At 43.0% G+C, this 26,734-nt stretch overlaps 1 protein-coding gene across 4 annotated transcripts in view; it reads right to left on the minus strand.

Moving 5' to 3' along the window:
• Positions 1–933: 933 nt before the first annotated feature.
• Positions 934–26,734, minus strand: part of LOC145358692 (leucine-rich repeat and immunoglobulin-like domain-containing nogo receptor-interacting protein 2) — a 176,178-nt gene continuing 150,377 nt past the window's right edge. For 2 of the 4 annotated variants that reach the window (XM_080212916.1, XM_080212918.1), the window contains exons 2-3: positions 19,408–19,642; positions 934–5,911 (exon numbers count right to left, since the gene is read on the minus strand). In XM_080212916.1, the coding sequence (XP_080069042.1) occupies positions 4,055–5,899 (1,845 nt within the window). In that variant the 5' untranslated portion in view covers positions 5,900–5,911; positions 19,408–19,642 and the 3' untranslated portion in view covers positions 934–4,054. The remainder of the gene's footprint in view (positions 5,912–19,407; positions 19,643–26,734) is intronic. The other 2 variants (XM_080212919.1, XM_080212915.1) reach the window with 1 other exon arrangement.

Raw genomic sequence — 26,734 nt, forward strand, 5'->3', positions numbered from 1 at the left:
CTTCTTTGGAAAGGAAAATATCTTTAAAAAGAAAAGAGGATGTTGGAATATGCCTTTAATGGATTGCAGCATGACATCACTGGAAAGGAAGCATGTCAGGTAATCCCGTTTTAGTTACACTTTTGCTTTCAGCAAAGCACACACACACACACACACACACAGCTCTGCAGCTCTGATGGCTTCAAGATTCATACCTCTGTATAATATTCCCATGTGCCTAAATCTCAATAAATGAGTCCAGAACATGTTTGCACAATTCTTTGTGTGTGATTGCTGCCTTTACGTCATTGTGAAAAGACAACACCTATCACTTAAACATTACGATTTCTGCTTTGGCCAAGAAAATATCCAGCTCTCATCTGAAGGAGTTCAGCAAATTGGGTTAATAGTTAGCATTAGCCAAGTATTTTTAGGGAAAGGAACCATTTCCTAATGGCTAACTTAGTTCTGACCTCTAGGGGGGCATGGTGGCACAGTGGTAAGCACTGCTGCCTAATAGCACCAGGCACCTGAGTTCCATCCGGCCTTGGGTCACTGTCTGTGCGGCATGTTCTCCCCGTGTCTGTGTGGGTTTTCTCCAGATGTTCTGATTTCCTCTCAGAGTCTGAAAGACATGCTGGTTGGATGCATTGGCCATGCTAAATTCTGTCTCAGTATACCTGAAAAGATGCCAGAATGTGACGACTAGGGAGTTTTCACAGTACCTTCAGTGCAGTGTTAGTGTAAGCCTATTTGTGACGCTAATAAAGAATAATAATAAAAATAAAGCTTGAGTCTTGAATGTTTGAGCTCATCTTAATAACTAAGGTCCTTTAAAATGGGTATTCATTTAGGCTAAGCATTATGGAAGCAAAGGTTTATTAACCCACACAAAGAGGATCACAGCATATGATGGAAACTCATGCAGAAAAGAATAATCAGGCTGCGTGACAAGTTGTTTATTTTTCAAAAAAATGCTTTCCTGTTACATTTTATACATACATATATAGTCTTTTTTGAACAAGGTGTGAAATAAAACAAATTATTGCCATTCTAGTTGGAAGCACTATCTGTGTTTGAATAATGTTTGGTTCAAGTGATGCTCCGGGCTCCTTGTTACAACACTTATTCATACTACAAACAATTGACAGAGTCACATATATGTTATATAAAACTGGTTAATTAATTTTGGATATTATGTAACTCATCCAGTTGATACTCATATATTTCACAATGGCATTGTGGAAAACTGTCTTAATGGATTGCAATTTTAAATCGTTCTTCAGTGTTACCTGAAAGTAACTTTGAAGCTAATATAGCTGTTTCTTAAAATATATTTCACATATGTACAAGCTCACCTTAACATTTCTGTTATCTTAAGGGAAAAAAAATACAATTGTTCTACTGATTCCTCATTTTTGGATCTTATTGTTTCTCTTTTGAATAAAAATGTTGCGACCTTCTTTGCGTTTTATTATTTTATCTTAGGCATCATCTGGCTACAGTACACCACGATAGTTGGCTGGTTTGCTGAGTTGGTGAGGTATCATGTGCACTGTAGCCAGCTACACAAAATCCCGGGGTGGGGGGGGGGGGGACTTTTCTATCTGTCAATCAGAATTTATACTTCCACAGACAACTTCATCAAGAGAGTAAGACTTTTTTCACTCTACTGTAAACATGCTCCATCTTTGCACATTCCAAACAATAGTATTTGCCTTAAATGAATTAACTCCTTTGAAATATCTCTTATTTCCCACTGTAAATTATAACATTGCCAGAAGACAAGGCAATCGAGCTTTGAATTTATTTGCTTAGTAAAGCGTATCATATTTTGTGTAAGTTGTTCATTATGATTATTATAAAAAGATCAGAAATACACATAGTTGCTTTAGTAATAGTTTTTTTTTGATGAATTGGGATTCGTTTTTGTTTAGCTTGAGTGGAATAATGCAAAAAACTACAATAACATTTAACAGGTCATTACTAGTGGCATAATATCTTTGCAAGGACATCTTCTATTAAGCACAATAAAAAACAGTCAGCAAAACAAAATTTTACAACAATCGCAGCAGGCATTTTTTTCCATGTTACATGTAAGCAAAAATGACTCTGATGTAAAAGATCAAGTCCAAACATAATGTTTTTCATATGTATATATACATATATATAAAACATGAAGGTTCATAAATCAGTTCCTTTTGAAATTAAGATACAAAGCTGCTTCAACAAACTTGTATAAAGAAATAATGCACAGTCAACTCAGTTTCTGGTAACTGTAAAGTAATACAATATGGGCAAACCTGAGTAATTGTCTGTTTGACTGTCGACTGCAAATTTAGATGACAATCCAGGCAGCATCTGATTATATACTACTGCATGTGGAATGATTCATCCAACATAATCCCCAGAAACTTCAGAGATATGTTTCCAAACAACGCTTCCAATAATAAATAATGATTTAAATGGTCCACTTCTCACAGAAAACAATTATAGATTTTCATAGTCACATACAACTGATTGGCTGAGTTGTCTGGAACAGAGGTTAAATACTTGCTTGACACAACTTCATTAGATAATTGTATCTTGGTAAATTGCAAAGTCAGCATGTTTGAAGTTTAAATACCATGTTAGCCATGGGGTTACAGAAATAAAAAAAAGTCATGGCTGGACAATTATGTTATGTAACAAAAAGAAAAATATCTTCTTATTTGTCCTTGTCAATGATGAAACACCTGAATGAAATGTTTAGTGAAAAACTGGATTTTACTTTGCATGTTTTCTGGGCTCGAAATGGGCCCAGAATCCCCCAGTTTTATTGACAGTCACACAGGAGGTTTGCGATAGTTGCTATATTGGTTAGGAGCCCCTTCATTTTTTTGGGGCCAAAAACAAATGTCATATTTAACGGCATGGTAGTAGAATGGTTAGCACTGCTGCCTCACAGCAACAGGGATCCGGGTTCAATTCCAGTCTTAAATCACTGTCTGTGTGGAGTTTTCACATTCTCTCCAATGTCTGCGTGGGTTTCCTCCGGGTGCTCCTTTTTTCCCTGACACGCCAACGCTGTGTGGGTTAGGTTGATTGGTCATGCTAAATTGCCCCTTAGTGTCAGAGGGATTAGTGGGGTAAAATGTGGGTTACGGGGTTAGGCTTGGTGGGATTGTTGTCAATGCAGGCTCAATAGATGGCACGGTGGCACAGTGGTTAGCATTGCTGCCTTACAGCACCAGGGACTCAGGTTCAATTCCTGGCTTGACTCTGTGCGGAATCTGCACGTTCTCCCCGAGAGTTTCCTCTGGGTGCTCCTGTTTCCTTTCACAGTCTGAAAGACATGCTGGTTAAGCGCACTGGCCATGTTAAATTCTCCCTCCGTGTACCTGAACAGGTGCTGGAGTGTGGCGTCTGGGGGATTTTCACAGTAACTTCATTCAATATTAATGTAAGCCTAAATGTGACACTAATAAATAAACTTAAATGGCCTCCTTCTGTGCTGTAGGGATTCTATGATTTACTGTTTCTGCAAATATAAGGCCGAAGACAATTGTCAGACCTCTTTTCTAAATTGGGGTAAGACTGACTGGAGCAGATGAACTGGAGACAGTTCTTACATGTCTTGAAATGGCCAAGTGGTCAAAGGGACTGTGGAGGTGCTGCCACAAAGCCAGGTACTTACCTGAATGTAAAGCTGGAGAATCCCGAGTGAGTTTCTCTGGTCCTGTTGTACATCTGTTTCAGTGCAGTGAGCCTCTTTGCCTCTGTGTTCACGCACAGACTTGGATATGAACCAATTTGAACGCCAACGTATCAAAAAGTTTTAGCAAGTAGGTAATGATGCATTGCAATGAGCCATACCAGTCAAAGGACTGGGTGACTATTTACAGCATGCGACTTTTAACACTTACCTGAACCATCAGTGAGGATTCATTCATACAATATTGGTGGTGCTTATTATTATAACATGATAAGCAGAAGTTTGTATGATTTCAATGATCAATCAGCTTATTGACTATGAAAATGTGTAATTAATGAACCCCTCAGTTTATATAGTGGATCCACAACATTGAGTCTTGACTCAAATCATTTTCATATTGAACTTCCTTGCACCTCCTTGCCCACCACTGACTGTTGGGCCGTCCACCTTCCGAAATGAGTATTCAACTGAGAAATTGTTTTTGTGGTGCCCTCTTCCTCTGCTCCACACAAAAAGAAGCAAAAAACAGAACAGCACCACCCCTAGAAAGGTGATACATCCCATTGCTGTGGACACCAGGATGGTTTTCACATCAAGCGTGAACTTTAGGAACACCTGGGTGTCGTTGAACACAGTATCATTGAACTCTGTTAAGTATGCTGTCCTATTTGCATATAAGGCTCCATCTGAAGGGTGGCCCTTTACGGTTAGCACTGCAAAAGATGTGTCATTTCCTCCAGCGTTGCTAGCTATGCAGATGTGGGTTCCGCTGTCATGGACTTGCACAAATCGGATCTCCAAAGTGCCCCCAGGCAGGATAGTTATTCTCCCGTTACTTTTAGTTGTGATCATCCGCCTTTGGGGAGAGACCCACATGATGACTGGAGCTGGCTCACCATCGGCCCGGCAAGTGAAATAGACAGTCTGTCCTTCGCCGGCTGTCACCCGCTGTGGTTTCCTGTCCCGGATTTTGGGTTTCTGGCAGGTGAAATAATTATGGAGGGCCGAGTCCTCAAAGTCTTTCAGCTCGCTGCCTTGGATGTCTGCGGGCGTGGCGCAGACTGGCTGGTTGTCATCGAAACTGAGCGTCTTTCTCCTCTGCAACAGCCAGAGAAGGCGGCAGTCGCAGGACAGCGGGTTGTTATCCAAGCGCAGAACTGCCAGATTGCTCACGGATTGCAACGTATTTTCTTCCAGCGTAACCAGGAAATTGTTGGAAATGTTTAACACTTTTAACTGCCTCAGTCCAAGGAAGGCATGTGGCTCTATCGTGGCTAGCATGGTACTAACCATGTACAGCTGCTGAAGTCGGATTAGATCACGAAATGAGCCAGATTCAATGGTGGTGATGGGATTATAAGACAGATTCAGCAATCTGAGATAGACCAAATTTCTGAAGGCTCCAGATGGTACGGAAGAAAGGTTTGTGCTAGTTATGGAAAGGTATGTGAGGTTCAGCCCGTACAGTGTCATTGGGGCGATGGTCTCAAGGAGTGGCCAATAGTCAATCTCTAGCTCCTTCAAGTTATACAGTTTACGAAAGTTCTGCTCCTCCAGAAAGCTGATGCTGAGATAGCGCAGTCGAAGTGTGATCAGGTTTTGGAGGTAGGAGAGGGACTCTGCAGAAATCGAGGTCAGGTTGCATTTCTCGATGGTGAGCTGTTCGAGGCCTACTAAACCGCTGAAAGCCCGCTGGGAGATGTAAACAAGGTCGTTATCGCCAACCTCTAAGTGTTTCAAATTCCTCAGGTCCTGGAACATGTAATCGAGTAGGATCACGATTTTGTTTTCGCTAAGATCCAGACGGGTTAAGTTGGTAAGCCTGGTGAACACGCCGGTTGGCACCAGTTTCAGCTGGTTACTGCGCAGCTGCAAGGATCGCAGGTTGAACAAATTGCTGAAAGCTCCAGGTTCGACGTTTGTGATTATGTTCTCGCTGAGGTCGATTTCTTCCAAAAGAGGAAAAGTTGCCAGATCCCCCGAACTGATGCATCTCAGTCTATTTTTGCTCAGGTCGAGTATTTTAGTTTCAATGGGAATGCCTTCTGGAATCGCTGTCAGACGCTTCCTGTGGCAAACCACTGATTTAATTTGAGCAGCGCATTCACATCGAGCAGGGCAGCTGATTGTTGATCTTGTAATTAAAACCATCAGGGTCAGACCCAGCAACGGCTGCCAGCATGATGACATTGTGTAAAACATGATGTTAAAGACGCAGTCTATCATTCTCCCATGCACCTGCATTAGAAAACACACAAATATTAAAAAGATTCACACTGCATCTTAGCTTTGTTATCATGAAAGAACCACTAAAGTTAATTTAATACATACACGTTACACCTTATCCATTCAAGTTATGTGCTTCTTTCAACTGAAAGTTTTATCATATATCCAGAATGTGGGTCCTTGCAGTCAGAAACAGAAGAATTCATAACAGGGAACAAAGGAATGGCCGAGAAATTAAATTTGTACTTCACTTCTGTCTTCACAAATGAAGACATGAATAATATACCGGAAGTTCTGCCAGATGGATGTGGATGGGATTGTTACTGGTGCAGGCACAATGGGCCAAATGGCCTCCTGCACTGTAGGAATCTATGGTTCTATAATCTATTTGTTATATTGTGGCTGATATTATCCTCCCAGCAGTATCATAGAAACATAGAATCATACAGTGCAGAGGAGGACATGTGGCCCAACAAGTCTGTAGCAACTCGTTGGCACAGTATCCTACGCAGACCCTCTCCCCTGCCCTATCCCCATAACCCAACGTGTTTCCCAAGGATAATCCATCTAACCTACCTTCGGACACTAATTGGAAATTTAGCACGGCCAATTCACTTAACCTACACATCTTTGGACTATACATCCCCCCATCACCCCTTTACCCTTTATAGCCCCCCATATCAACTGAATGCCAACTTATGCCAACCGATGTTCCTCACACACCACCTTTAGCCCTTACAGCTACCATGCCATCTCATCCAGAGTTCAGGACCTATGTTGATTAAATAAAGTTCAAAGTGTCTATTGCAGACTTTATTTTTTAAAAACACTCTTATTCATAAAAACCCATTTACATAACTTAAGCTACATTATTCCTTGTAACAACAAATATTTTATTCACTGGCATAATCCTTTATGAAAATAAGCCCTGGAATTCACAATCCAATTGTAAAGAGTCTCTAACCACTTGGAGCTGTCAATCAAATTTTGTAACGGCAGGAACCCTGCTCTGATGATGGATTATCATGGAATTGATGGCTTATTGTGCATGCAGCAGTAACCCAGAAGTGGAAACCTCATGATTATGTCACGAGATAGAGTAAAAAAGCAAGCAAACATTTTGTTTCAAAATTCCAGACTGTTTTTTACAGAGTTAAAGGTCAGCAGTTTTAAGTGCTTGACAGATGGACAGCTCCTTTTGATGGTTCATTTTCAAACTTTTGGGGTTTCACAATGAGTTTCACAATTCTGATTGTTGGAATTCTACTGCCCCGCCTGCCATGGAATCGGAGTGGGTGAGGGGTGGACAACGGAAATGTCCGTTGACCTCAGGCAGGAATTTCGAGCGAGGCTGTAAGATCCTGCCCAAGGAGTTTACCCACTCTTTACACACATTTCTGTCTACTTTTCACAATCCTAAAGGGAACCTGACCTCCCAGAACTGTATCCAAAAGTCTACCTTAACTTCTCTAGAAACATATCCATGAATTTGAAACCTATGCCTCCTACTGGTCAGATCTGTACACACATCAGCTTCCAAACACTTCCTATTCCAACATCACATGTAAGTAGAGCAGCTGCTAATTTCTACAGGCAACTGCCTCTGCAAAATGCACACGCACAAATCCTGACCCAAGACAGTTCCCACCTAACTCAGCAATATTCTGTTTGCTAAGGCTCGGTTTGGGTTCCACCAGGGCCACTCAGCTTCAGATCTCATTATAGCTGTAGTAAAAAGTATAGACAAAAGAGTTGAACTGCACAGCTGAGATGAGCGTGTCTGCCCTTGACATCAAGGCAGATTTGGACTGAGTACGGCACCAATGAGCCCTGGTAAAAATGGAGTCAATAGGAATTAGGGTGGAAACCCTCCACTTGTTGGAGTCATACCTAATACAAAGGAAAATGGTTGTGGTGATTGGAGATCAATCATTACAGTTCCAGGATATCATGGCAGGAGTTCCTTAGGTTATGTCCTTGGCTCAACCACCTTCAGCTTCTTCATCAACGATCTTCCTTCCATTATAAGGTCAGAAGTGGAGATGTCCAATGTTCAGCACCATTCCTCAAATACTGAAGCAGTTCATTTTCAAAATGCAGCAAGACCTGGACAATATCCAGTCTTGGACTGACAAGTAACATTCGTACCACACAAGTGCTAGACAATGATCATCACCAACAAGTGTGGATCTAACCACTGACCCTTGAAATCCAAATGCATTACCATCACTGAATCCCCCCCTCACCTGCTTCCCTGAGGTTACTGTTGACTAGAAACTTAGATACCACAGAATCCCTACAGTGTAGATGGGGGCCCTTCAGCCCATCGAGTCTGCACCCGACAACAATCCCACCTGGGCCCTATCTCCATAACCCCACATATTTAACCAGTTAATCCCTCTAACCTACGCACCCTGGGACACTAGTGGGACAATTTAGCATGACTAATGCACCTAACCCGCATATCTTTGGACAGTGGGAGGAAACGGAGCACCCAGAGGAAACCCACCTAGACACAGGGAGAACGTGTGTCCACACAGATAGTGACCCAAGCCAGGAATTGATGCCAGGTACCTGGAGCTGTAAGGCAGCAGCGCTAACTACTGTGTCACCATGCCGCCCCGCTTAATTGGACTAGCCACATAAACACTGGGATTTTCTGGGCCCATTCGCTGTCGGTATAAATGATGGCATGGCTGGAAATTCTTGCAAGAGGGCTTTACAGGAATTTGCACTGGAATGAAATCTCCCCCAGCCCCGCCACGGTGTAATCAGGTTCATGCCCAGCTAGAAGGTGAACCTGAATACCATCAATTAAAATAGATTTAAATATGCCTAAACAGCATAACGCCTTCCCTTCCGGATTATCTGTACATTCCCCCCACCTGCATGACATCATGCGGCGGGAATCACTACCGCCCTCCAGCAGTTGAGATGCCAATGCCAGGAATGTGGAGGCTACTGCAGCACCTGGGTGGTCAGGAACAAGGCAGGACAGTGCCCTGGCACTGCCAGGTTTGCACTGTCAGGGTGTGGGCCTTGGAGGTGGGGCCATGGGGTAGTGTCTGGGGCAAGGGGCGGGATGATGAATGGTACAGGGAGGCTGCCAGTGAACATTGATGGTGGGTGTTGAGGGGGAGGGGAAGAAAATGCCAGTGATCATAGATGGGGCTGGGGGGGGGGGGTCCTGTTGTTAGTTGGCATGGAGTTTGGAGGGGGTGGGCAGGCTGCTGTAGGTGCAGGGAGCTGGTGGGTGAAAGGGCCCGTCTGTTAAAATTGAGATTGAGGTGCTCTGATCTCTGTAGGCCCTGTCCCTTACGAATGACAGTGCCCCTGCTCCCCCCATCCCCTGTCTACATTCTTTTGATAAAGTATCAGAAGATCTGGAGAGAAAACCAGTTTTCACTCAGAATCTATTTTTTTGGGAAAATTATGCCTGCTGTCTTTACAATAACAGGTCAAAGGCTAGAAAACCTGTGGCTCCCCAAAGCCTGTCTGCCATCTACAAGGCACAAATCAGGAGTGCGATGGAATATTCTCCAATTGATTGGATGAGTGCAGCTCCAACAATACTCAAGAAGTTTGACACAATCCAGGACAGAGTAGCCCCACTTGATTGGTACTCTTTCCACAAACATTCACTCCCTCTGCCACTGACAAATATGACAGCAGTGTGTACCATCTACAAGATGCACTGCAGGAACTCACTGACGCTCCTTAGGCAGCATCTTCCAAACCCATGACCACCACTTCTGACTAGAAGGACAAGGGCCAGCTGATACCTGGGAAAACCACCACCTGGAGGTTCCCTTCCAAGTCACTCATCATTCTGACTTGAAAATATAGCACCATTCCTTCATTATCACTGGGTCAAAATCCTGAAACATGCTCCTTAACAGGACTGTGGGTGTACCTACACCACATTGACATCAGTGTTAGAATGTAACCAGTGACAACTTTGTATTGGATGTAATGTGACCAATGGGAACAAGGTGTAAGTGTCAGCTGACCCAGTGAAACATGGAACCAATTACAGAGGGATGTAATTGTCAGCTGACCAGTTGATTCACTATAAATAAGGAACTATGCAGCATTGCACTGGCCTAGGCTGGGGTCTTAAGTGTGAAGTGATGTTGTTTTGTCATTAAACCCTTTCTTTGATTTATAAGTTGGAGTTAGTTTTTTCATCAGCTGCATTTTGAAGAGTTTCTTCTGAAGAAACAAGCAGCAGTTCAAGAAGGCAGCTCAGTACTGTATTCTCAAGGGCAATGAGGAAAGCATGATAAATGCTGGCCTAGTCAGTGATGCCCACAGTCTGTAAACTAATTAAAGAAAAGATAGATAGAGGGGTAGATGTAATTGGAGCATGATGACACCATTTGGTCTCGATGGTGACTTTAACTTTGGCCAGAGCAGAGATGTTCCCATCAGCTCCACTATATCCACCTTCCCATGTCCTATCCCCACACCCAGCTGAGGACAGGGATGCAGAAGCAGACCCCTAGATAAGTCTCTAAGTTCCTCATAGTCATGCTCCTCAAGGTGTCACAATTTGTAAATAGCATTAGTTGGATGTAGGTCATATGGGTGTTTATAATTGAAAATTCTGTAGCAAATGCACTTTATGCAATTCATCAGTTGATGAATCAACATTATGTCATTGAAGCTGGATTTTTTTTATTATTCATTTGTGGGACATGAACGTTTATTGTCCATCCCTAATTGCCTTTGGAGGGAAGTTCAGAATCAACCACATTGATGTGGCTCTGGAGTCACATGTAGGCCAGACCAAGTAAGGATGGCAGATTTCTGTCCCTAAAGGACATTAGTGAATCAGATGGGTTTTCCAACAATGGATATAAGGCATCGGTAGAGTCTTAATTCCAGATTTTTTGAAATTGAATTTGACTTCCACTATCCTGTGGCAGGATTCAAACCCTGGTTCCCAGAACATTAGTTGAGTTTCTGGATTTAAATGTCTAGCAATAACACCTCTAGACGTTGCCTCCCCATGGACATTCTGCCAGTAGAAAATGAAAAGCTTTAATCATGTTATAAAATTAGATGCATGTTACACACTGAGGACTGATATTTCTGTCTCCTGGGGACAGTGTGGGAGGTTGAGAGGCTGGCAGGTAATTTACCTGTGGTGAGGAAAACCTTGACTGTGGCCTTTAGAAACCACTGGCATACAGATTTCTCCTGAGGTGGTGAAGGCCCATGCCAAGTAAAAGCTGGTGGCCTGGTAACTGAAATGTGCTGATTATCCCTTTTAAGGGTAATTCAGTAGGTTAAGGGTCACCTGGCCTGAGGGACCAACTGGGACTCAGTAGGGAATCACCGCAGGAGATGGAGTCTTCGGCAGGAGACATTTTGGGAGCTCACTATAGCCACGTGGCTGCTGTATAATTCTTATTAATGAATCCCTGCCCACCTCAGTGTGTGACGTGGTTTAGAAAACTTGTGGAGTTTTAATGTGGAAAGGCCAGATGCAATTCCTGGTTTAAATTAGCCAGTGTGAGCCAGGGAGGTACTTGGGTCATGGCACATATTAATTGATTGTTCTGCCCTAGGATAGGGGGCATTAAAAATTTGTCATAGATTTTTATTTTCTTAAAATCCCCTACAGTGCAGAAGGAGGCCACTGGGCCCAACTAGTCTGCACCAGCTCTCCACAGAGCATCTTACCCAGGCCCATTTGCCATAACCCCATATATTTACCCTACTAATCCTCATAACCTTTGGGACACTAAGGGGCAACTTACTATGGCCAATCTGCCTAACCTGCACATCTTTGGACTTTCTTTGGGGATTTCTATCCCTATTGGAAGCTGATGCCAAAAGGATTGTTCTTGACAGTGAGGTGGTTCTGGATAGGGTAGTAAATTTTGCGCAGATTGCAAGAATTGCACAGAATTCACAATGTGCTATAAAGTTAGGAATATTCTGTAAGATTCGCTGTAGCTTTTTAAAATGAGTGTCAAACAAATGAAAAAAACCCATTGAATTTCCTGTCCCCTCCACTACATAAACAATGGAATCATCTCTCAGCTGAGGTTTCGACCTAAAGAAAGGGCACTTAAGAGCCTTCTGGCAGCAATGAAGCTATAGCTTTGTATAAGTAACTCACATAAGTTGGAGCAATGGATGGAAAGAAATGAACTACAAAAATATTGTAATCATGGAATTATTCAATGAGTCATGATGTACTCACATTGCAAGAGTAGATAGTGCTTGAGCTCTGGCAGAACATCACGATTTTGTATACCAAATGTTTACCGTCAGTCTCGGTCTACACAATCAAGCTGGAGTTTCCATTAGTTTGCATTGCAATTTTTTTGGCCTGAAATTGGTTAAAGCAATGCAATGAAACATGGACTTTTAAAGTCTTTTTTTAAAAGAATTTACAGGATGTGGGCATCGCAGGCTGGGCCAGCAATTATTGCCCATCATGGGGCAGCATGATGGCACAGTGGTTAGCACTGGTGCCTCTCAGCGCCAGGGACCCAGGTTCAATTCAGCCTCAGGTCACTGTCTGTTTGGAGTTTGCACGTTATCCTCGTGTCTGTGCAGATTTTCACTGGGTGCTCCAGTTTCCTCCCACAGTCTAATGATGTGTGGGTTAGGTTGATTGGCCATGCTAAATTGGCCCTAATGTCAGGGGATTAGCAGGGTAAATATGTGGGGTTACGAGAATGGGACCCAGGTGGGATTGTTGTCTGTGCAGACTTGAGGGGTTGAATGGCTTCATGTACTGTAGGGATTCAATGATTCTATTCTATCCTATGAACTAATTGCCCTTCAGGAGATGGTGGTGAGCTGGCTTCTTGAACCGTTGCAATCACTGAGGTGTAGGTATACTCAGTGAGGCTATGGAGGGAATACCAGGGTTTTGACCCAGTGGCAGTGAAGGAACAGCGATATATTTTCAAGTTTGGGATGATGAGTGACTTGGAGGGAACTTCTTGCTGGTGGTGTTTCCAGATATTTGCTTCTGTTGTCCTTCTAGATGGTAATGGTCACAGATTTGAAAGGTGCTGCAAAAGGGGACTTGGTGAGTTCCAACGGTGCATCTTGTAGATGGTACACATTGCTGCCACTGTGCATTGGCGATGATGGGACTAAACGTTGTGGAAGGGGTGGCAATCAAGCGAGGAGTTTTGTCCCAGATGGTGTCAAGTTTGAGTTTTGTCGGAGCTGCAAATTATATTCACCACAAATCAAGTTTCCTTCCTCATTTGGGCTAGCTTAAAAAACATTGCACTGGAAGTTGGTCCTGCCCACAAGTTGACCTCCAGGGAAAGTTAATCTCCATCGCAAGCTTCTGAAAATTGCACCTGCTTTGAAGATTTTTTAGACACAGAAGGTGGGGTTTTCCAGCTGTGCTCACTGTGAAACTGGAAAATCCTGCCAGAGGTCAACACATTTTTGCATGAACTGAGTCCCTCCTGTAATGATTCCTGTGGTGGCCAGGATGGGAAAATTCCATAGTAAATGTGAGATTCTCCAGCCTTCCAGCTGTGTGTTTCCTGCTGGTGGAAGGTGGCCTGTTGTTTGCTCGTGGCAGATTCTCTGGTTCTGGCTATTGTAATAGGAATTCCCATCAACCCACGCCAGCAGGAAATCTGTGGGCAGGGGTGCACTGCCAGTGGGACCAGAGAACCCTGCCAGCGTGAACAGCTGGAGAATTCCGGCCAAAGACACACATGGGCACATTCAAAAAGCGTTAAAATATTTTATTTGTATACACCCTCCCTTCAGCGCCCCTCTTAACTCAACCCCTCATCCCTCTCAGGCTCTAAACAGGCTCTTCTCCAGGCCATGTGCCTTGGTGGATTGTGGGGTCTGACCCGCAATTTCAGCAGTATGGGAGGATGCTCCTCTTTTTGCTGATGGGTTGGTGGTGCTCCCCTGGTCAGCAGCTCAGTAAATATTTCCAGATTTGGGGAGAAGGGGAAGGAAGCCTGTCTCTGACTGCAGAGATCAATGATGTGGAGATGCCAGCGTTGGACTAGGGTGGGCATGGTGAGAAGTCTCACAACATTAGGTTAAAGTCTAACAGGTTTATATAGAATCACAAGCTTTTGGAGCTCTGCTCCTTCATCAGGTGAATGGAGAGGATCTTCAAGAAAGTACAGATCAAGGCATTCTTTAAAAACGGTGGCCCATTCGCTGAAAAGCCAAGTTGGCTGGCAGGTTTCTGAGGATGCATCCATCAGGTAGGTGATGCTCCCAGCACCAGTGCAAGTCACTCCCATTTTCATACTGGCAGCAGCACTTCCATTGAAACAGGAAACGTCTACCCAATATTTATTGCAATCTTTTATAAATTTGAAATCATGTCTAAAATGTTGCTGGACCATGAAAGATTTCCATGTTTGATACGTAAATAGGTTTCATCAGAAATATTGGAAAATGAAACACTTTTCAAAACTAATGCAGTTTTGAGCGCAATTTGTATCCAGATTGCCGATTCAATCTGAAGTGCTTTTTCAGCAATGCCTGGAAATAATGAAGAGCATTTTCAGCTGGTTTCCTCAAAATGCCTGTGACACAAGACTTGTCTATAATGGTCAAAGGGTCATTTCAGGATTGCAAAGCTCATTTGCTGAAATGCGTCCAATTTATATTTGGATGGCTGGTGAAACTTACTGATCAGGAAGACAGAGCAGTATCACTAAATCGGTGAATGCAATTACTGCTCATAATGCGGGCAAACAAACTCCAGCCAAATCTATCTCCGCTGCTTTAATTTAGGCATTATCAAAGTTAAAATAAAACGTTAACCTCCATGTCAAAATAGCAGAAAGGTTGTTTGAAACATTTGGTTGAGAGTTGTAATTTCCATGCTCCTGTAAGCACTGAGAGGAAGGTCAAACCTCCTAAATGATCATTCTTTAAATAAAGAATTTGTATTTTCGAATGGATTGTAAGTTAATTGCTTTAAAATACAGCAAATGTGCTGGTGCAAACCTTTAGAAAATTGTACCCTGAAACTGCAAACTAAAGTTGTAGAGCAAGATTGTCCCAGAACAAAAACTAAGTGCTTTTCCTGCCCATTTTTAGACAAGCTCAGAGTCCATCAGGGGATTTATGCTGTAGGAAGGTGGGAGAGGAGCTAATCCTGCCTGAGAAGCCAGCATCAGTCTGCAGAGGGGGCTAGTGCGCATGCATGATCCTTCAGTATATTGGGAAATCAGTTGGCAAGCATTTCCCCCGATTTGTCCCCTGACATTGCCAGCCTCTGGATTTCCCTCCAATCCCCAATGGCTTGCCTTTGAGCACCAGCCTTGCCAGCAGCTCTCATCCCCCTATGCCAAGCTCCCCTACTTCTGCTGTCCTTCCTCCTCCCAGCCCCAGTCTGTCTCCACCCTGTCTAGTCACATCCCTTTAGGCCTTGCCCCTTTGCACTGCCCAGTGTCTGCCAGGAGCTGCCAGTGTGCCAGGCTGGCACTGCCTAAGGGGCTCTCCCCTGACCTGATCTCCCAGGAGGTCTCAATGGCTTCCCACCAGTGAGGCTGTCATGCTTGGTTCCCATTGGTGGGGACCATACACAATCCTTGGTGGTGTGGAACTCCACCAGTGGAGGCAGGAACTCTGCGAGCCTGGATAATGAGTCCCGGGCTTGCTCAATAGATACTAATAAGTAATAGCATAGTATAATCAGCCTTCCACAGTGTAAGGCTGATTTACATCCTAAAAATGGACAAGAAAATTGCTACCGACTGGACGCTAGTTGTGAATCCCATTTTCTCCTTCCTCCCCGCAACCCCACAGAAAAATTGCAGTAACGTGTGTTTACCAGGGTAAGGCACAAGAGAAGAACCAAATTCTAAAATATTTAGTTGCCAATCAGCTTAAACATTTGTATCAACATCTCAAAGATACTTAATATTTTATTTTCAAAAGCAGCAAAATGCATTCAGGTACAACACTTACAATCAATGCAAAACTGGGCACAAAGAGGTCACTGAATCATGGAATGTTTCAGGACAGAATAAAACACATTTGGCATATCATGCTGACATCCTGAGAAAATTTCCCAAACAGTCTCATTCCCTTTTCTCTCTTGTAACTTTTAAAATTTGTATGTTTCAGTTCTAAGCAGCGTCCTTCAGGGAAGCGGTCAAGTCCTTAGGGAGGGTACAGAAAAAATTTATTAATTTTTACAATTCTTTCATGGGATGTGAGCGTTGCTGGAAAGGCCAGGATTTATTACCCACCCCAACTTGTCCTTGAGAAGGTACCAGGAATGAATTATTTCAGTGGCGTGGAGAGACTAGAGCAACTTCTTAGAGCAGAGAAGGCTAAGGGGAGATGCAAAAGCAGTGTTCAAAATTGTGATGGATTTTCCAAAAATTAATTGATTATTTAATAGATCAGTTGGTAACCTAGTCACTTGTGAAATGAACTAACTTGGGTGGGTTCAATCCCCGTACTGGCTGCGATAGCTCATCGAGGGCTCTCTCCCTATCATTTCCCATATTTCCCTCAAGCTATATAACCACTTGTCTCTTTAATAGTGAGAGCCGCCTATCGTTCCTCATGGACTGTGGCTAATTATCTTACTGTTGACTCCAAATCATAAAATTTAAGTTCAACTCCAAGACTTGGAGCACAAGTATCATGGCTGACGCTCCAATTCTGTACTGCTAGACTGTTCAAGCTATCGTTTTTCTGTTGCAAGACTGTTGTTTGGTGTAAAAGATCCCTTGGAACTATTTCTCAGACAAGTAAGGGAGGTACTCCGTGTGTTGGCCAACATTTTCCCTTCAATCAATATCACTATAATATATTATCTTGTAATTACTCCATTACTGTTCATGGGAGTTTATCCTTTAAAAACATCTGGATGAGCACTTGGCACATCATAACATTCAAGGCCATGAGCCAAGTGCTAGCAGATGGGATTAGGTGGGAGTTCAGGTGCTTCTAATGTGTCAGTGTGGACTCAATGGGCTGAAAGGCCTCTTCTGTGCTGTATGATTCAATGATTGTAATGTGCAAATTGGATACCTTGTTTCTTACATTTCACTCAAGACTAAACTTCATGAGAATGTCTCAAATGCAAGTTTTTATAAGGTTGTGATGTTTTGGACCCTATATTTCTAATTTAGGGTAAAATGAAGTGGGTCATGTAACCTGTTCTGAATGTAGTCTGAATAACAAAACTGGGTAGCTCAGCTGTTAAAGATTAAAGGGGGCCCAGGTTGTTTTACTGGGAAGAAGATGTAAGGCATTCACACCTGGACTCACTGACTGGAACAGCTGTGCTGATGATAAGTAGGCTACTAGTCTCCCAAATCCCATGGAGCTATTACGAATGTCAGGTTTTGTAAACAGTTATACTCTACACTATCAATTTAATTTCAAGATAGAATGAAGTTGGGACTCTAAAGAACAGCTAATTAGTATTTGTACCTGGATACAAGGCCCCTGTGATTTACCTGACCACAGAGATGGGTTTTAAATGGGGAAGATGGTAGGAAACCAGGACCAGTTTTCCTCAAAATATCACCAAATTTCACAGATGGATTGAGTCTGCCTCAAGCCGAAAGAGAGAGAGAGGTAAAATGTCGCTAAAATTCACTGTGCAAGTGTGTAGCTGGGGGCTCATATTAATGAGACAGTGGGGTAAACTTTCCAGTCTTGCCTGCCTTGGGAACTGTCATGGGCAGGGTGGAAAATTTGACCAACCAGTCAAAGGTCAATTTACCAGGGTGAGCACAACTGGAAAATCCTGCCCTGTTTTGTGAGTATTCAAATAAGACTGAAAGATTTGCCTAACGTTGGCTAGAGGGGGGCAACTCCAGGGTAACCCCCACTATGACAGCCAGTCCAGGGGCTTTGTAGTGTGTTTCCTACTCTCCCTTTTGCAAGCTTCTTGGAAAGAAATGCAGCTGTATTGTGTCACCTGCGCCGTATGCGCTACTAAGCATGGTGTTACGTATGCCATTGGTTTGCCTTCTTACAGAAAAATAAATGTCTTTCTAACAGAAAGTTGATATAAAGTTTAACCTTTCCTTTCTGGTTAGGAGGACTGCTATTTTTCCTCAACCCCAACCTATGTAGATTTACTTTTGATCATGACAGTTGAATATTCTTTCCCTAAGGAGTTTCGCAAGGCTGCACAAGTGATGGAGCTCGACAATTTACCCTGAACATTAAACGGTCGCAAGAAAAAATGGATAAGCTATTTTTAGTTCAGCAGCTGTCAGAATGATGTAAATTCACCACAGGAAAACACCTGGGGAAACATGAATTTTATTTTCTCCATCAGTATTAACTTTAAATGAAGTCAACAGAACGGCGAGAGAATGTTAAGATTGAGGAAGCGCTGTGAAGCTCAATAACTCTCCCTAAAGCAGGAATTAAAATCTGTGCATGTGGTCTTGAAATTTAATATGACAGCTGTGTCTAATTCTGCATCTACTTCATAAAGAGAAAATGAAATGTGACTTACTGCCACATTATGTTATCCTGTAAAACCTTCTGGGCCCAATTTCTTTTTGTCAATAGAAGTGGCAATTGATACAGATCAATAATTAGAAAAAAAGGCACTTTAAAAAAAGCACATTAAAGAAAGTATAGCTCAAATTAGGCCCCCGGAAAATGGATTTTCTAAATGATTTTTCGCCAGATTTTCTGGGATACTTATATTCATTGTTCTGTAATAATCCTGAGGGGTTAGGCTAACATACAACAAAGTAACCAATCTATGTTTAACTTTTCATTTGGAATGTAAATATGCAATCCTATTTAAATTGTAAAGAAAAATTGATATTTATCTGCCCAAACTCTGCTTTACTTTGCCTTCTCATCATTAGCCCTGGTTTCTTCAGGTGTAGACTGTTGAGAATTGAGCTTTTTCCCAATTGCATTTCCTCAGGTCCAGTCCAAGATTACGTAGCCCATGTTGCCTGTGAATTGAACTGGACAAAGTAATCTTGGAGGTAATGTGCCTCGGATAAACTTACTGACCATAGAACGCGATGGCCGGAATTCTCCAGTCTGGCACACCCTGCTCCGCTGCCAGCGAGAATGGAAAATTTGATGCTCAGCCAAATCTGCACTCACTGCAGCGGGACTGGAGAGTCCCAGCTCCGGGTGAGGTCAGAGAACTCCAGGCGATAACTCATGTCGTCTGAATCTTTTTCTCACTGCTGGAAAAATCTACACTTTGGGATCTCTGAGTTGAGGAGGTGGGGGGAAGCCTGCTTTCCAGGAATGGGTCAATAACCTTGGAAGTCCCAAGCTAAATTTTAACAGTAGATCCTGATCATCATTTTCAAATTTTAATTCCATCCTGGCAACTGGTCCGATTTGATAGGCCGTGGTCAGCAGGAAAGCCAAGGGTAAAAATTCATGAGCAGAGGTATTGGGAATAATTTCCATCTATTGGAGAGGTCAGGGTTATGAGGCTGTTAGCAGGGAAGAGGGTTAACCTGTTAGGAGGAAGGAGGGAATGGGGGAAATCATGGAGTGGAAGGGGGTTTTGACCAACTTACAGCAGATGGTTCGTTTGAGCACTACCTCCAGGCTCGCAAACAATACCATGAAAGGCCCAATCGCCTACTTCAGTTCCCTTCTCCCTTTAGCTCCTGAACTCTAACAAGACCAGAACGGGGAAGATGCGAGAAGGATGCTCCCAATGGTGTCCAGAAGCAGGAGTTACAATCAGAGGGTAGAGTGTAGACCGTTATTGAGATGAGGAAAAATTTCTTCACCCAGAGAGTGGTCAGCCTGTGGAATTCACAGAAAATAGTTGAAGCCAAAACACTGAATGTTTTCAAGAAGCAGTTAAATATAGTACTTCGGGCAAAGGGGATCCAATGGTATGGCGGGGGAACGGTGATTTGGATGATCCTGATGAATGGTGTAGCAGGCGCAAAGTGCTGTGAATGGCCTCCTCCTTCACCTAGTTTCTATGCTTCTGTGAGACTCCTGACTAAATCTCCCAGAATTTCCAAAAGGAACAGTGTGAGAATATAGTGCTGATTGGCTGGCAAGTCAACTCTATATTGGTCGAGGCATTGCCACCATGGAAGCATCATCACCACAAACTCTTCAGCAATGGAAGGAAACCGTGCACCACCAGCATTCAGAGGGTAACTAGGGTGAGTGCCAAGGCTGCTTTTTATAATGTGGTCCCAACCCTAAGAGCAATTGGGTTAAATCCTGACGTGCGTGAGGTTCATTTGTGAAATTTGTATTTGCAAAGTGGTTGTGATGGCCATTAACAGACTGGAACTATGTATAAATCCACTCAGCGGCCTTTGTATCTGCTGCCAGCTTTGAAATATGAACCAAGATAAAGCGGTCAAAAATTAGTCTTCTGTGATGAAATATAGCTGTTGGTTGCTAGCAGATTGCACAGAGGCTGGCTAATGATTTTACTTCCCTGGATTAATGACACTCATTTAATGCTCCAACGATTAACATTGACAGTGCTGGGAAGTGTTAGAAGCCATGGAGGTAACCAGCATTTAATAATATTGTGAAATGGGTAAAGTCAAATTGGTGGCTCATTATATGAAAACGGAAGCATTTTCACCATTAGCCATTTTTTACACCATTGTTCCCTGGTGCGTTCCCTATAGCAATGTTTTGATCAGTGTTGATTTGCCACAATGCAGCAAAAAAAAAGAAAAATTGTAAATAAAGTAGAGCAGAAGATGTCAAAGATGTTTTTCCCTGCAATAGGAAGTGTGCATTGGATGTGCATTGACTGCTGTTATTTTCATCTCGGCGTTTCTGCAATTTAGTTCCTGATCACAGTCCACAGAGGTGATGGCCTAATGGTGTTATTGCGAGATTATTAATCCCAAAACTCAGCTAATGTTCTGGGCACCTGGGTTCGAATCCCGCCACGTCAGATGGTGGTATTTGAATTCAATAAACAATATCTGAAACTAAGAATCTGCTGATGACCATGAAACCATTGTTGATTGTTGGAAAAAACCATCTGGTTCACAATGTCCTTTAGGGAGGGAAATCTGCTGTCTTTACCTGGTCTGGCCTACGTGTGACTCGAGCCACAGCAATGTGGTTGACTCTCAACTGTCCTTAGGCAACTTGGGATTGACAATAAATACTGGCCCAACAAGCCACACCCATGTCCATGAATAAATAATAAAAAAACCTCTATTCTTAAGTAAAGTACTGTAAGTATGACAAATTTTACATTGTTCTAGTTTTATTGTTTCATGAAACAATTTCTCCAACAAATTCCACTTCACATTTACTAAGAACATATTTTTATTGTTTTTGACTCTTTACATAAGAGAGATTTGAGAAAAGATGGAACCTATCTAATTGGCTTCCATTGTAACATCCGCATTAGTGCTTTCGCCATTTGAGGTTTCACTGAAACATACCCCCTGTGAATGTCAGGACTTTACCTTAAAACACAGAAGGATAGACACAAATCTCAATAGGTGAGAGTGAGCCTATATTTCTGTTGCTACATTTGGAATATGGGGTGGAATAGCACCATGCTCTCAGTCTGGAGAGATTTGAAAAATCTGGATGTAAATCTTGCCAAAAAATGTTGTTTCTGGACAGAAAACTAACAGGCCACTGTCCTTTTTAGATCTTACAAAACTCTGCCTAAAAGAAATCAAGTGGATGTGTGTCACACCATCATGCAGGGGATGGGGTCTCAGCAAAACCAGGCTGCAGTGAGATTAGGGTGGCATCTTTAAAGGATTGGGGGGGTGGCATGGGGAACGGGCGGCTCAGATGCTGTGAGAAAATGGAGGCTCAGCACTACTCATCTTAGTGCTTTTATAGGGGAAAAAAATGTAGGGATGTGGCTATTGTGTCAGAGGGGATGTTGGGAGGGAGAGCAGATATTCACTCTGTGAATGTGAAGCACTTAAGCAGAAGTCATAGAGGGATGAGGGTCTGAATTGTGGTGGCACTCCACATAGCTCGCAATTATGTTCTCACTCTTTCAGTACAAAATTCAGGAGTTGAACTGGGGTGGGCACAGTAAGAAGTCTCACAACACCAGGTTAACGTCCAACAGGTTTATTTGGAATCACGAACTTTCGGAGCACTGCTCCTTCATCAGGTGATTGGAGGATGAAGGAGACTTCTTACTGTGCCCATCCCAGTCCGATGCCGGCATCTCCAAATCATGGCTACCATTGACACCACAAACCGTCGGCTCAAAGCAGAGAGGATCTCCAAGATCGCTCGTATTGACAGCTCCACTCACCTGATGAAGGAGCAGCGCTCCAGAAGCTTGTGATTCCGAATAAACCTGTTGGACTTTACTCTGGTGTTGAGACTTCTTACTGTGCCCAAGATTCAGGAGAACCATGGAGTCTGTGGATTTGGCCCTTCTATTAATTGCAATTGTCCAGCAGGAGAATCAGAGATGTGCTGTTTCACGTGCCCAGGACCAGAGGCCTGCAGCTGTTTAGGAAGCAGTAGCACAGGAGAGCGCACTGGCCTAGAATCTTCCAGTGAGGGTTCTCATACCTTTTAGATGTCCAAGTCTCAGTACGGCAGAAGGTTACACCTATCCAGAGGCAACAATAGGCCACTTCTGTCATCACATGAACTGACACCCCATGAAGCCGGAGGACATCCAAGTTTGTGGCCCTTAAAAATCACAGCCACATTAAACTTTTTTTGCCAGCAGCTCCCTCCAGGGCAACAGAGGGGCATCTTCCAGTGTGCCGCTCACAAATGTATCAGAGAGCTCACTGCCCTTGCACCAAGCATCTGAGGTGTTTATAAATTTGGACTGGGATCAGGTGATCCATGGACATTTAAAATGTGCGCAGGAATTCATTTTAATCTTAAATGTGTTCGTAAAAAGCCAAAGAGATTCTTTTCTAATTGTGAAGTTCAATCAGTACTGCAGGGGTGCAACTCAATGCTCCCTGTAAGTCTGGGTTGCTGACCTTATAACATTCTCATTGAGATGCTAATCTCAAACTGGGACCTACGAATAAGGCAATGCTCTCAAGCAGCTTACTGCTAAGGTTTATGTATTCAGGCCACAACTTACTTTATTTATGAAATGTCCATCACTTACAAAGCTTTGAAATATGTTTGTTATTATTATGGCATCAAGCAATGCACCATATTATTTAAACATACTTACCTTATACTTATTGTCTTGCAAAGTCTGCATTAAAGATCTAAATGTTCACTATATTTTGGTCCCAAGATAATGCAATGGGAAAATTCACCTATGGGGATCAGATATTTAATTCCTTGTCTAGCCAATACAACTTAGGATTTATTCAAATTAATTTGCTGTTCCATTTCAAAGTAAGTGTGTGCCAGCTGTGGCTCAGTCAGTGGCATTCTCACTTCCGAATCAGAAGGTTGTGGAGTCAAGTTCTACTCCAAGGCAAAAATATAGGCTGATGTTCCAGTCCTGTACTGAGGGAATACTGCATTGACAGAGGTACCATCCTCCAGGTGAGGTATCAACCAAGGCCCTGGCTGACCTCTCCGGTGGATGCAAACAATCCCATGTTACTATTTTGAAGAAGATAACACAGTGGCATAGTGGTTGGCACTACTGCCTCACAGTGCGAGAGACCTGGGTTCAATCCCAGCCTCTGCACAATATCTGTGTGCAGTTTGCACATTCTCCCTGTGACTGCGTGGGTTTCCTTTTGGGCGCTCTGGTTTCCTCCCAAAGTCCAAAGATAGATTGATTGGCTATATTAAATAGACCTTAGTGCCAGGGGGATTAGCAGGGTAAATATATGGGGTTATGGGAATAGGGTCTGTGTGGAATTGTGGTCAGTGCAGACTCGATGGGCTGAATGGCCTCCTTCCACACTGTAACGTATCTATGAAGAGCAGAGGAGTTACCTGAATGTCCTGGTCGTAAGTTATCCCTTAATAAACACAGAAAAACAGATCATCATGTTATTATCACCTTGATATTCGTGGGAGTTTAATATGTGCAAATTAGTTGTCATTTTCCCACACATTATAAGTGGCCAAACTTCAACAGTATTTAATTGGCTGTAAAGAACTTTGGTCCAGTGGATGTGAAAGGTGTGATATAAATTGTGACTTTCTTTTTTAATGGTGTTTTGTTAACAGGCCAAACCCAAAATGAGATGCTGTTCATTGCTTGTTTTCTGTGGTTACGCTTTTTGTCAATGAGGGATGTAGGTTATTACTTGCATGATTAACCAGTTAAAATTAGCTACCCCAAACTTAAATACAAAAGTAACAAAATCATCAGAGAAGAATGATATTATGTTGATTTCCATTGGTATTGAGGCTTGGCTGAGGGAGCATCAATCCATTACTCTTTTAGAAACACCTGGCCCCAAAGAAAACATGATTTGATTGACAACTCTGATCTCTGGTGATAACTTCACACAAAGTTAAGCAGTTTCAAGGAGCTTCAGTGTCTGCTTTTGATATTTTAAAGGTTCTGGATGACACTTTTATTGCCATGTAGCAAAATTACTTTTTGACATATTAGAAAGTAATGAATTTCTGACTTTTAAGAACTTTTTGTACATCACCTACTGTCACCATGGTGTTCATTGTTCTAGTAAGAAGTCTCACAACACCAGGTTAAAGTCCAACAGGTTTATTTGGTAGCACAAACCACTAGCTTTTGGAGCGCTGCTCCTTCATCAGGTGAGTGGGATTTCAGTTCACAAACAGGGCAAATAAAAACACAAACTCTGTTTTCCATTTTTATAAAGACGTAAACTCTGTTTGTGTTTTTACATACCCTGTTTGTGAATTGAAATCCCACTCACCTGATGAAGGAGCAGTACTCTGAAAGCTAGAGGCTTGTGCTAGCAAATAATCCTGTTGGACTTTAACATGGCATTGTGAGACTTTTTACTCTGTTTACCCCAGTCCAACTCCGGCATCTCCACTTCAATGTTCTATACAGTATATTGTGAGTGGGTCAATGGGCATGGAAGTGCCATAACTAGGCAGAGGGGACATGAGGGGTGGGTGACAGTGTCATAACTTGGTACAGGGGACATGAAGGTCACGAGGGATAGGTGGAATGCCCTTGTTTGGCATAGGGGTCATGAGGGGTTGATGAAGCACCATAGCTTGGCATTGAGAACACGACAGGCCATGATAGGTGAGTGGAGTGACATTGATTTGCATGGGAGCATGAGCAGGCATGGAGAATGGATGGAGTGCCATAATGTGGCATGGGGGACATGAGGGTTATGGAGGTGGGTGGTGTGTGATAACTTGCAATTGGGCACATTGGGACAATGGGATGGGTGGAAGGATAAAGCTTGGCATTGAGTCATGAGGGGCTATAGGGACTAGATGAAGGGCCATAGCTTGGCATCAGGGGCATGAGGATGGGAGGTGCTTGAGAAAGACCTTTTGAACTCAAATTTTAAAAGGTCCATGCATGCTGACTAGTGTTCATCACTCCACAGAGAGGTGGAGAATAACAATTCTTTAAAGCCTTGGCATAATTCCATGAAATTTATGGCAGAGTAGGACATGCCTACCCCCGCAGTGGGGCTGGCCGTATCAGGAGTGCAAGATGTGGGCTTTTGAGCTAAACCAGCCCGCAACTTTTAAATGCACTCCCAAAAATCAGGCAGGCTGGGAATGGGGTTGGGAATCTCGGAACCAGGAATCGCTTTCCATTTTTAAAGGACTCCCAAGTCATCCCAAAAATCCAAGACAATGGCTGGAGTTAAAGCTGTAACCTGAATCAGTAAGCAATTGATGAACCACTAATATTACCAAGTGCAATCACTGGACAAAACAATTATCGCTTTAATGGGAATGTAATAAAGCATGTATTTTCCGAGGGATTTACAGATAATTGCCAATTCTCTCACTGGAACTTTCTAAATAATTTAATTTTCCCATTGCAGGCTGATGAAGCTCCAGCGGTTAATGCATGACCTCCTTCTCCGAGTAATACAATCAAAACAATGGGTAGGAATCCACAATATCTTTTGTAAGTTATTTAATTCAATTGATGTGGATAATGAAAAGAAATAATTGATTTGTTAACATTTTAAAAGAATGATGTTCTTACACCCTAACCTTATGCTGAGTGTTAGACAGGTGCAGTATGACAGAGACTGTGATAGTCTCGGTATGATTCAGCAGGGCCTGAACTCAATTTGTTCTCCTAATCCTGAGAAACCAGGAACAGCAGCCAAAAGTCCAAACCCCTGAAGGTTCTGCTATAGAAATAACATAAGCAACAGGGCAGCAAGGTGGCACAAAGTTTAGCAGGGACCCAGATTCAATGGCCTTGGGCGATTGTAGAATTTGCATATTCTCCCCGTGTCTGTGTGGGTTTCCTCTGGGTGCTCCGGTTTCCTCCCACACTCAAGACGTGCAGGTTAGGTGAATTGGCCATGCTGAATTGCCTCTAAGTGCCCCAAGATGTGTTACCTCTGCTCTTTCTAATGTCAACTGATCAGAACCTCTGATCGAAGAAGGGTCATGGCATGAGATCCACTATCAGCCTTTCTGTAGGCAAACTCTTGTCAGTTATGTTACAATATGCCCATCACTGGTCTCACTGAAGTACGTCAGCGTGGTAGAGAGGAGGGTGATTGGGGTGGAACATCTGTGACATTCCTCTCCTGGAGCTGTCAATAACACATGGTGAAGTTAGCTGGCCTGGAGAGTTTGCTATATGTTCCATGCCCAAACTGCAGAGAGTGACATTAGCCTGTTCCCATATCAGGACACACTTTCCCCAGGGGGCAATGCCAAGGTACTGCTTGGCATATTTGCCTGTGTACCCCCAATGGGTTCCCTTTGCCTGGCTTTGAAAAAGCAGTTGTACACCTCGCCGAACGTACATCATGGTGGCGAGGAGGAATTCCA

This window comes from Carcharhinus amblyrhynchos, chromosome 26, assembly GCF_965287045.1.
Source record: "Carcharhinus amblyrhynchos chromosome 26, sCarAmb.v2.hapA, whole genome shotgun sequence".
NCBI classification, from domain to species: Eukaryota; Metazoa; Chordata; class Chondrichthyes; order Carcharhiniformes; family Carcharhinidae; genus Carcharhinus; species Carcharhinus amblyrhynchos.